Genomic DNA, 12,140 nt, shown 5'->3' with positions numbered 1-12,140 from the left:
TTTATGATAGCGAAACTATCAGTCTTTAGTTTACGTGATGCAAAATCCTGACTAAGAGTGAACTAAACGCTTGAAAAAAAAAAACCTGAATCATATCCAAGAAGCCTTCTGCAGTACACAATTATACAATTACTCAATTTCATGAATGAAAAAGTCATCTCTCCACTATTGCCATACGATTTTACAATAGGAATACTATTAACCTTTAATTTATGTAACACAAAATCATGCCCAATAGTGATCTAACCCCTTAAAAAAAATTCTAATTGCTCGAGATGAAGTTCTAAAATACGAATCTAATCTCTGAACCACTTCTCGGTTCACCTTTCTCTCCAAAGATGTGGACTCCCGACTAAGAGGAACTCCATCGACGGATCGTTTCGACCCAGTTCGCGAAAATCGTACGGATCGGCGAGTTCCTTCGAGCCAATAATAATATTGACGCCAGCAGCGATGAAAAAATAAAGCGAGCCCAGCTGGCGGCGGACTGTTGAACGTAAGGAGCCACGTTTTCGACCATTCGCGCGTTAAAAATACGAGAGAGGCATTATACACCGCGCGAGAAAAATTTCCAGCTAGCGAGTTTCCCGTCCGCGCGATTTTTATTCGCGAGAATTCGGCCATCCGACCGGCCTCGCCTCTTAATTCTTACGTTTTCTTTCACGAGAGCCTCCTGAGAGGATTACGAGTTCGCGCGGAGCGAACTGCCCGATACCAAAGGCGATTTCACGGTTATAATTCTTTTATCTGCTCGAGACCTCTGACCCAACTGTGTATTCGGCGTTAAGGAAGCGAGATGCAGTTGTACACTTTTATTCCCAGCTCTTCGAGGTAATCGTCGTAGAGAATAGAGACGAGGGTCCCTGCTTCTCGATCTTGAGTCGAGAGGGACGCAGGCTTAACCCTTCGGCTGGAAATTAATTTTACCTCTTAGAAGAAGGGGAGAGCTGGGAGAATTGCCTTGTGAAAAAATAGCGCGGTAGAATTGTATGGTTTCGTGTTTTATGGGAATTTTTCTGCAAAACATTTTCTAGTTGGGCGGATGGTAGAATTGCGAAGAAGATGTCTTGTCTTTGAGTTTCTGTAACGGAGAACTATGGGAAAACTTTGTTTATATTATTAGTGTATGTAGATTGTAGTAGAGAAGACTTTCCACGTCGTCGAAGTTAAAAAGGAAAGATAGAAAATGAAGTAGGAAAATAGATTTATATAATAGTGGCTACAGAAAGTGGTTCGACTTAAAAATAACCCTATTCGCAATTCCGCTCTTACACCAGCAGATGATTTACATTAAAGAAAATATTTTATTACAAGGAAATCATTTAGCTACCAAGTTTTCGATCTGTTCCACATGTTGAACAAACTACATTCCTAAGGAGTGAGTCAGTTTCTGTTGCCACTATTATACATAGTCCTCCGAAATTCTTCTGGCAAAGGCCATCACCGAGAACGAAGCTTCCTACGAAACTGATCCGAAAACATCAGTGTCATCAACATCGGAGTCGTTAACGATCTGTACTCGCGATACACCAGGAAAAACAAGGAACTCGATAACATCTGCTCTGAAAGCGACACGATGACGATTGCATCACGAGATTTTCGCATCGTTACCAGTTTCAAAATTTCCGCAGATACGACGATTATACCGCTCTATTCCTGTATCACTGTTTTGCGTCTTCCGCAGCGGGCGCAGTCCGATGAAATTAAACGGAGATGAATAAGATTTGATCTCGCCCCGGATCCCTTCGGATCTCTTACGCATCAACGACGATCGTGCTCGCGAAACATCGCGTATTGGCACGGCCCTAAGTCGTTGTTTATCCGCGCTGGGATGAGAACGGGGTGTATAATTTAAATGAGTGGATTTTGGCGAAGCGCGAGATCCGCCCGCTTGAATTATTTACGAGACGCGAGATCTATTAATCCTACTCGCGGCCGGCGCCGCGATTTTCCATCGGGACTTTGAACACCGCCTTCTTCCGGTTGCCAGCGAGGCTTCCAAATCGACGATAGCCGAGCAACGAAACCATCGACCGGGGAATGAGTCGATCACCTTCGTTGATTCACGAACTTTGGGTGCAAAATGAAGTTTTCACGGAAAAAGTAGTGTTCAATTATTTTTGTATAGCGATTTATGTGAACAGTAATTAATTATGTGGGGGGAGGGGACGTTTCTTTGTATGTTTGGGAGGACTATTCTTGATTTTATTTGAAGACTATGTTATTATATATATTTTATTTTGCGTATCTGGAGGATGAAAGTAGCCCTTGCTTCTCAATCTATGTAATTAAGTATTTTTTTTAAAGATATCCAATCTCAGTTCTTTGATTATATATGATTATTTTATTATATACAGACACACATATACATATATATATATACATATATATATAGTGTGAATATTTGTTAATCAATCATTGAATTCATTTAATATTCACTGCTTCGAACCTACACTAATTTTTTCGATTCAATTAGGTCACTCGTGAATCTCCGATCCCCCTACCCCTGGAAATACATTGATAGCCCCGTGCAGATGGAAGGTCAACAAAATAAGTGCAACAAGCCTGTGGAATGCAGTCGAGCGAAGAGTAACTCGAAGAAATTCGAGAAAAACTCGGCCAGAGAAACTTTTATTTCTGGCCTATGGAGAATCAGACGTGCAAAAGTATCTTCAATGAACATGGCTACCTACTTCAATTTGTACTTGACGAATTCCTTTGTAAAAAATAAAGAAACTTTCACGCGATCCTCTACAAGTTCATTTATTTTGAATATCAATCACTTGATGATTTCTATCTAATCATACAATCTAAACAAAACCAAACTAAACATCATCCAACAGGGTATTATACCAGAGAGACCAGTTAACCAAACAATCACTCGACCACTTCAACTGGATTTTACCAAAAAGTGACAATTCATCCAACGAAAACAGTAGAACTACAAAATCTTTCAATTCTGTATCAGAATCGTATCAATCATCAAGCTCGGAGTAAAGTAAAGGTAAACGCTCAACAGAAGCCAAGGAAAATCGTGCCAGGTGTATGGTCGACGCCAAAAGGCCTAAACTTTGTACTCGGTTCGAATTAACGTGTTCCTCGACGACGATTTGTCACGGTAAGAGAAGCCAGCCGCTCTCGAACACTCGTACACCTACCCAAACACGCGTTTCCTGCCGTCCATCCGCGAGTACCGCGGGAACGACTGCGCAGTTCGTAAAAGTTTCATTGCGTAACACACTTTTTTCCACCATTTCTCTGCTGGTATTTTCGAGTCGCGTCCCGGTGCCAGATGTCGCATACTTTGACGCGTTCCGAACAAACGTCGGACGAAAGTATGCACACGTGCTTCTTGTTCTTATTTTTCGAACGGGATCGGAGAAGATCGAGAGAGGGTACTTTTCTTGGCGAACACTTTCGATCGGGTTGATGTTGAGGTTTTCAAGTGGATATAGAAGGGTAGAAGCTCGGAAATTTTAGGTGGAACTTTGGTAGGGTCTGGGCTGTAATTTGGGAAGGTTTAGATGCAAGTTGAACCACTTGGGGATTGTGAAATTGAAGTGAATTGAGTGAAGGTTCCTCGGGGGTGACTTTGTGCCTAAAATCGAAAATGCCACGTTAATTTTTTGTTGGCAAAGTATGTGAATTTTGTTGTATGTCTGTATGTTTATACATTACGAGCAAGTCGTGCCATTTTTCAGGACTTCTGACATTCTAAACTCTTCCCAGGAAATAGTTTTTAAGAGATGCGAAGTGAAATGATCATTTGTTCTCGAAAGCTATCTCCTTTTAAATTATTTGAAATATAATAATATGGACGTAACTCGAGCAAAGATTCATTTTAAATTCATTTTAAATATCATTCTAAGATTCATTTTAAATTATTGCCATCAAGATCAACATTGCCTGGTGTTCTATCCTTGCGTCGAAACGAATAAACAGATGCAATAAAAATGTGTTGTCAGCTCGAGAATCGATCCCTTGGCTGCGCAGTCGGATTCTATTGTTCGTGAGAATGTTTACAAATGAATGCATGAAAAAGATCAAGCCCTTGGCATGGTATCACACTAAATTTTGATGTTTACGGTCAGTCTCAACTGTTACAAAAGAACGTTTCAACGCCAATCTACAGGTGCACTTCAAATAATAAACAATGAATGCTACAAAAAGCTACAGGTAAATTCTATGTTCTAAGTAATACAACGTACAAGTAACTATCGTAAATAAATATTCAGAACAAAGTACTTCGACCATATAAAATGATGCAAGACGAACAGTTACCTACTTCAATCTGTGATTGGCTTCCGTTGTTTTAATAAGGAATATTTTACACGATTCTTTATAAATCGAGTCATTTACCTTGAAACTCAATTACGTCATGAATGAATGAATAGCCAAAAAATGATTTCTATCTAACCAAGCAATCTATACAGAACCAAACTTCATACAACGGATCATTAAAACTGTAAGTGCCTATTCCTGAAAAGACCAATTAACCAAACAATGACTGGACCACTCTTGCTCGATGTTGCCAAAAACTACAATTTTCGCATATGTGATACCCTCGTGAAAAAAAATTCTGCAAACATGCCAAAGGCCTTAATAGTTCCCCTAATTTTTCTGATAAGGATTCCACGACACAACTAACCGATTGGGACCTCCCAATTGGACATTCGATGACTTATCGCGCCCGATGAATCATGCTCGAGTCGTTACCTGGTGAACAAAGGAGGAATATTTTCCTTCGCTAAATGAGCGTCTCCGCGAGTCCTCGCGACGGCTAACAATATGCGCCAGCCTAATAATACCCACCCTGATGACTACACAAATTTGGAGTCCACGAGATGCCATTCCAACGCAGAAGGTGAATGCTAGAGAGTGCATCGCGAGCGGTTTATTTCGTTCGGGTCGGCCAGACTCACGGTCGTTGTCTATTAAGTCGTGCTTCTATCACGTCCGACGTAGCGTCTTCATTTTTCACGCGTCCGAACACTGCCAAGAATTATAAATTCAAAACGAGCCACAAAACCAGAATGCGTCTCTCTCATCAAATTCCGTCCTTGATCCGTCGCGGGACCATAAATCCCACGAAGGAGGGGGTTGGACCACCGCACTTTTCTATTTCCAGATTTTCGAGGAGCGTTTCATCCTAACGCCAAGATCGCACGAAACGAGAGAAGACCAGATATCTCAGGCAGGTCGCTCGAGCACGCCTAGGTTTCTCCGTTTATCATTCGCGCGGATGATGCATCGTTCGTGCTCAACGATGCATCATAACGCGCCTTAATTATTCCCATAACTATGAATCTTGGGGACCGGGCCTTCCGAGGAAAGTTAAATGGTGTACGACGAGCTCTTTTATGGCGATGGCGAGAGCCTTTCGCTGGAGGTGGTACACCTTGGTATCGTCACTTTAATTGGACCATCAGATCCCTGCGGAGTTGCTAGATTACGTTTCTTTTTAGGTCGTGGATGTGCGATGTAGCTTAAATCGTTGGCGAGGTGGTTGGAGATGTGGGTTAGGTTTGGAAGGCTGAGGATTCGTTCTGTCAGTCGTAAGCTCCATCAGACTTTGATGGATAGTCTTGAGGCCCTAGAGGCTAAAGACCTTAGAAGTTAGAGACCTTACAGGCTAGAGACCTTAGAAACTAGGGGCCTTAGAAGCTGGAGGCCTTAGAGACTTAGGTTCTTGAGGCTAGAGGCGTTAGAGGCTAGAAGCATTACAAGCTAGAGGCCTTAGAAGCTAGAGGCCTTAGAGTCTTAGGTTCTTGAGGCTAGAGGCCTTAGTGGTTAGAGGCCTCAGAAGCCAGAGGCCTTAGAAGCTAGAGGCCTTAAAGACTAGAGGCTCTTGAGGCTAGAGGTCCCAGAGGCTACCGAAACAAAGGATTCTTATTTGGTAACACCTGCTTCGTGGGCTTAGGGGTCTATAACCTTCCCTTTTCTAAGCCTTTCTATTTCCTTGTTAATCCTCAAGGTAGAATACTTATGAAAGAACCAACAAAAGTTCACAATCTTCTGCCTGAGAAGGTTGCACTCGATAGCCAACTGCTATGAATCTACTGACTATCATTAATTCAGATGCATAAGATAACATTCGACAAGCACATGGTACGATACGATCAGGATCTCGAAGAGAAAAGTATGTTGGCACGAAGCAAGCCTTCAATAGACGACGACACACTGATCTTCTCTAAAAACTAAGGTACCACACGTATCCTTCAATGTCACCCTTCAGTCATACTCATTTGGAGATACACCAAGTCTCGATTGATGAAACACCCTACATGCAGAAGACACATTCTTGAGAGTACTATCGACGAGTGCATCGAGGGTCATCGCTATATTTACGAAAACAGAAGAATTTAACCTGTCTCAAGTACGTGCAGAGACTGACTGTGATTGACAGAGCTTCAAGGAAGGTGAGTGACTTTCGATTGACAAGTATTAGAGTCAGTGTCGAGTTTCATCTACTTGTTTCGGTGCAGCCAAGCGACGTTCTTTGGTTTTCTTAGAGTCACCATTTTTGGCAAAGATGAAGAGTCTTGAGCGACAGGAGAATTGAAATCTTCATTCTACGTGAAGGCATAAACTCTCAGGTCGGGTTTGTGGACCTAGATGAGGCTTGAAATTAATGTTTGAATTCATGAACCAGTGTCCACGAGGGAACCTGTCTGAGATCACGACCTGGACAAGCTCTTTGAATGAAACACTTGTCGACTACCTTTAACAAACGTCACTGCAGGGTTTAGATTCTGTAGTCTCAGCGATGAAAGGATTAGTGCGTGAATTGGTGCGTCGTTTGCCTCTGTGTAAGGATGTCCCCGCGGCTGATCCAATTATAGAGTGACAAATACAACCATCCACTAACTGAAATACGTACTTATTATTTTACAGTGGTTTTAATGAAAGTAGAAGGCTGTCATTAATCATCTACCGACCTGTACATTCTTTATCTCCCTTAGTTATCTGTGATCAAGACACGTTTCACACCATTTGAGTTCATTCTAACTTTGAAAGATTACCAATAGAAATTGTTGCAGTCTAAATCTTTGACCTGACCGAGAATGTCTTCCAAGGTTCGACTGTGCGACGCTGGGCACGTGGACCGGCCGGTTCTCACGAAATTGCGGAAGGTTATCGAAGGTCTGGATGGTTAACGACGTTGGGAACGGATATAGTGCATTAGTTTCTGCACGGCCTCCGCTATTTCCATCGGCGGAGCCTTCGAGCAGGCTTCGCGTCGACGCTGCTCCTATTTAAAACAAGCAACTTTACGGTGCATCCGCGGCTCGAGCAACAGGCCTTCACTCTTGTGTCACTCTTCTATTTCCAGAGGCCTAGCGCGACTTTCGACGTCGTGATAGGCGTTCGTGTCCTTTTCGTCTTTTTCACCAAAATTGTTCAAAGAAATTCAGATTGACTTTGGTGAGAATGGCTCTGTAGCATGTAGATATAGCATTTAAAAAAATAATTGAACTTGGAGCCGGACGTAACGTTGTGGTTGTTCAAGTAATACATAATATATTTTGGAGGAGGTTCTTATCAAGAACTGTGTGGAAATATTTTCCAACTGACCAGACTAAGCTTGAGGCAAGGCTTGGCGTCGAAGAGGTCATTGGACCCTGTGTGCTCAGGAATAGTGAAAAAGGAGAGACTATTTTTGGAGAATAATAATAATAGAATATTAGAGAAGATCAAACGTTCGGTTTGATCAGAATCAGAGTCAAATTTGCACTAAATATCGTTGCCTAATACAGTTTCAATCGATTCCATAAGCTGGAACACTCGATATTCGTGTTTATGTGAAACCGACGCCAACGCTATTTCAGCGATCTGAAACCTTTAGAAAACGTTTGATAACGTACTGAACACGTAGAATTGTATCAGGGTCTAAGTCGGAGTCTGAATCTCAGAATCAGAATCTGAGTCTCCGAGTCTCGCTTGAATATATAGAGATTAAAAATATTTATAACTAATTAATATTCCTTCATCCAACCTCAATTTTAGAGCCTCCTTTAATGACAATAAGATGAGAAACATGGGATTAAGTTTAAACACGAGGTTTCGGTTACTTGTGCTCGAGATTTACGAGAGGCTGGGATCTCGGCTTGCGTATTTGTTCTTCCGTTCATTGTCGCTACTAAATTGCACGGCAGACACGGTCCAGGTGACCCACGGAAAGTGGAAAGACGCGTTGAAGAACAGACGTGTAACAGGGGAGCAGAGTTTATGGAACTTTTGCTGTGGCATAAATCTCCCACAACAGCGACCAAAACCTTGCATCACTGATCAAGTCGCTATACATGTAGGGGTAGAACTATTCACGCTTCATGGACGACAGGGAAACAATAGACTTTACGACGTTACACCATTCAACTGATTGTTCTTTTTGTGAGTGCAACGATGCACCTGTAAAGTGCAGTTGCATTCCTTGAATGAAACTATATTTGTTTTTTTAAATAGGTAATTTTAGATACATCATTATAGAAGCATTATTTAATATTTTATTATTCGTTATTCGTGGTAACAGTTGCCAATCGAAAATAAATACGGATAATCCTTTCTTGATGGGGATGTTTTTTGAATCAGAATAAATAACCGAAATTAATAAATCGATAGATTCTTCGGTTTTATAGCTAATGAAGACACAGTTTACTTAAAAACCCAACATCGAAGACCCCCTTCAGCTAGTGACACACATTCTCCTCTGTAATATTTTAGTAGAATCTATACTCTTGCATTCCTACCTACAAAATTTCTTACTTCACGTAATACTCCAAGAGTTAAACAGGAATTCCTCAACAACAAGTAAACATGATAAATAGACTGCGGATCTTTATGCATTCATAGGAAATTTGAATGTCCAAAAACCTACAAAATGCAAACAATATGCAAGAATATAAAAAAGATTGAAAGTAAAGTTCATGTTATAATATTAGGGGGACCAGAAAGTAATGTCGTTTCTTTTACATTAAATTCTAACAAATGAATTCATAACAAGTTTTTATTTTTTATCAATTATGTTCGCACTCTTTATCAACAACCTTTTGCTATCTAGTTTGCAAATTTTCAAACTCAGATCATAAAGAAGCAATTGGTACACAATGACCTGATAAATGATAAACAACTATTGACATCTGCAGAAACGACATCACTTTCTGGTTCCCCTAATATTTGCAGAATAAAATAAATTCCTATGTAGGTTCAATTTTTAGGCACGTTCGCGAAGATTTTATTTTACATAAAGATCCGCAGTCTAATGATAAGTTTTTTAATTTCCCAAAGCAATAATTGCCCCCCACAAGAATGAACCACGTGCCTCTCGCTTTCAAAAGGGTTCTACTCGAGACCCCAAATATTTGAATTCCATTGGTTCCAATCAGTCATATCCATATTCCAAGGAAAACTGAATAAAATTCGTCGATATATTTCGAGTAAAACGATTTACGCCTCTTCGCTCCAAAAATCGCAGACCAAGATGGCGAAGGGGCCCCATGATTCATCGCCGTCGGATTGTGTTTGCGATACCCTCGAATCTCATCGCTGGGAGAATCATTGTTGCTCTTTGGGATCCAAGCGCGAGCGATACCGCGGCGAAGAGTACACAAAGAAACAAGCAGCCAACAGATGGGATTACTCATTGCTCGCGTTCGCGATTTTCACGGGTGTTTATCATCGGTTTTAGTCGGAGAGCCACACCGGCCTTGGGTCCTGGCACCGATCCTATAAACGCAGGAACCTCTCGGAGATCGCTGCTTCCAAATGCGTTCCTACGTTACGCAAATTACTGCGCCGGGATTATTCATCCGTTTCACCAGATTCCGCCTGGGTCGCGCTGCTCCTCGTTTCGCCTTTATTTAGCAATTTTGAGCTTCGACCAGCTTTGATCGGAGATTGCGAGGGAACGCGTCCAATAACGATCAGTTTGCGACGAGCAAACATGAAACGGATCCGTGAGTTGGTCTGAATCCTTGCGCGAAGATGATTATTAAAACGAGAGAGACAGGGACAGATCTTTTACTTTCGATTAGCCAAGCCTTCCTGGTCTATACAGGGTGTTCAGGCTATTACTAGTCAGCGTTTTTTCTCGTAAATGGTACCTATGACAAAAAACTGAAAGAGGAAAAAGTGATACTGTCTTTTATGTGCAATGTAACCAGGTAGATAAATCTTTCGTACTTATACTTATTTCTGAAAAATGAAGATGACCTTCAGTTTTTTAAATGGAATAGTATATTTTTTATAGAAAAATATGGTAGAGTATCGAATTCTAAATAAAAAAGTATTGACTTTTATTATCCTTAAACCTCATAGGTAACGATTAATTTTACTTTATTACTTGAACATTTTCTTAACGTAATATCAAGATGGAGATTCAACCTTGTCATAGATTTCCGCAGGACAGCGATGTGTACAGGCATGGAGCTCCTGATGAAGTGCTAGGTGACAGGGATGATGTTTTTCTTTACGAAGAATTCGTAGTACACTTGTTTGAATCTCCATCTTGATATTACGTTAAGAACATTTTCAAGTAATGAAGAGAAATTACCTATTAGGTTTAGGGCTAATGAAGGTTAATACTTTTTTTATTTAGAATTCAAGACTCTACCATATTTTTGTACAAAAAATATGCCATTGCATTTAAAAAACTGAAGGTCACCTTCATTTCTCAGAAAAGAGTACAAACACGAAAGATTATACCTGGTGACATTGCACACAAAAAACAGTATAAATTTTTCCTCTTTCATTTTTTTGTCATATGTATTAGGTTGTCCAGAAAATTCATGCCAATTTCTAAGAAACATTCAAAAACATGTTTGAATTTTAATATATATTTATTGAATTACATAGGTGCCATTTTGTTCCACAACCTTTCCACCTTTTCCACTAGCCACTTCGATATATTCAGACCTGTATCACCTACCAAAAATCGACATGAACTTTCCGGACAACCCAATACCATTTACAAGAAAAACACTGCTTAGTAATAGCCTGAACACCCTGTATATTAGGTGGTCTGGAAAGTAATGTCGATCTGGCATTGAAAATTTGCACACTAGACGGCAAAAGGCTGTTGATAACGAGGGCGATTATAATTAATTAAAAATGGAAATTTATTTAAAATTTGGGTGGATTTAATGTAAAAAAAAAACGACATTACGTTCCAGTCTACCTAATACAAGGCTTGTGTGATTTATAGTGCGACGCTGACATTTATGTTGTTGCAAGTCTTGCTTGGAGGTCGTCAAAAGAGGCAGATGGGAGGATTAGTGTATGTAAAATTGAAATTTTTGAATGTTTGTCAATTTTTTGGGAGGTTTGAATATTTTTATAACAGAAAGAACTGAAACGTAAAAAGAGTATCGATAAGTATTGGATCGTGATGAAGCTACAGTTTTGCAATGTGATCTTCGACTGAAGCCTCGAAATCCTGCTTGCTCCTCCACAGACTCCAACAATCTAATCTAAGCGTGTGTTACGATGAACAACCAGCCCCAAAGTGTGTAAACAACGAAACTAAACCCCTAACTGAGGACCACCTTTCCCAAAATATCTACAGTTCCCAAATACTTCTCCAATAACAAGTAACACCACCCACTACAGCTAAAGTACTTAAAGCTAAGAAAACCTAACACATCGAGAAACGTATCCCTCAAGCTCATTCCCTGACCTCAAGCAAAGTCCATCCTGAATCCTGAGCTACTCAGCAAAAGAAAACGTTAAATTTATCGGGTTGAGTTAGTTGGAAATCGATTTCACCGCTATTCCGTCATCCTGACTCCCATCCTCCGAGTCTTACCTCTCGCCTGGTCGTGGTGGTGGTTTTACGAGTGGTGCTAGTCCTGGTCATGGAGCTGATGGTCTCGTGGGGCGAGTCCCAGTCCTGGAAAACCTCCGTAGTCGCCATGACGACTGGGCTCTTCGGATTCGACGCACTATCAAAGTTTCACTGGATCGGTCCGTGTGGAATCGTAATCCCTTCGCTGAGTTACGATACGCGCTCGAACACTGTTGCTCCTTCAACGATAATCCTTGAGCATGATTCTCGTGCGTCGACCAGCGGAACCATTAACCGACCGATCGAGGAACTTGTGTTATTAACTTGCGTTATTTTTCTTGGGTACTTTGGAGGTGTCTTC

The 12,140-nt window shown here is 40.9% G+C and overlaps 1 protein-coding gene and 1 long non-coding RNA gene across 6 annotated transcripts in view; one reads left to right on the top strand and one right to left on the bottom strand.

Moving 5' to 3' along the window:
- The window catches only part of LOC128874487 (uncharacterized), a 7,586-nt gene extending 4,809 nt beyond the window's left edge, over positions 1–2,777 (top strand). The window contains exon 3 of the long non-coding RNA XR_008456651.1: positions 2,477–2,777. This is a non-coding gene — a long non-coding RNA (uncharacterized LOC128874487). The remainder of the gene's footprint in view (positions 1–2,476) is intronic.
- Positions 1–12,140, bottom strand: part of LOC128874483 (tropomodulin) — a 74,701-nt gene that overhangs the window by 32,886 nt on the left and 29,675 nt on the right. For 2 of the 5 annotated variants that reach the window (XM_054119325.1, XM_054119326.1), the window contains exon 2: positions 11,801–12,018. The exons of the other annotated variants lie outside the window; for them this stretch is intronic. In XM_054119325.1, the coding sequence (XP_053975300.1) occupies positions 11,801–11,908 (108 nt within the window). In that variant the 5' untranslated portion in view covers positions 11,909–12,018. The remainder of the gene's footprint in view (positions 1–11,800; positions 12,019–12,140) is intronic. 5 annotated transcript variants of the gene reach the window in all.

This window comes from Hylaeus volcanicus, chromosome 3, assembly GCF_026283585.1.
Source record: "Hylaeus volcanicus isolate JK05 chromosome 3, UHH_iyHylVolc1.0_haploid, whole genome shotgun sequence".
Lineage (NCBI taxonomy): Eukaryota > Metazoa > Arthropoda > Insecta > Hymenoptera > Colletidae > Hylaeus > Hylaeus volcanicus.
Note: the sequence above shows the minus strand (reverse complement) of the source record. Positions and strands in the feature narration are given on the sequence as shown.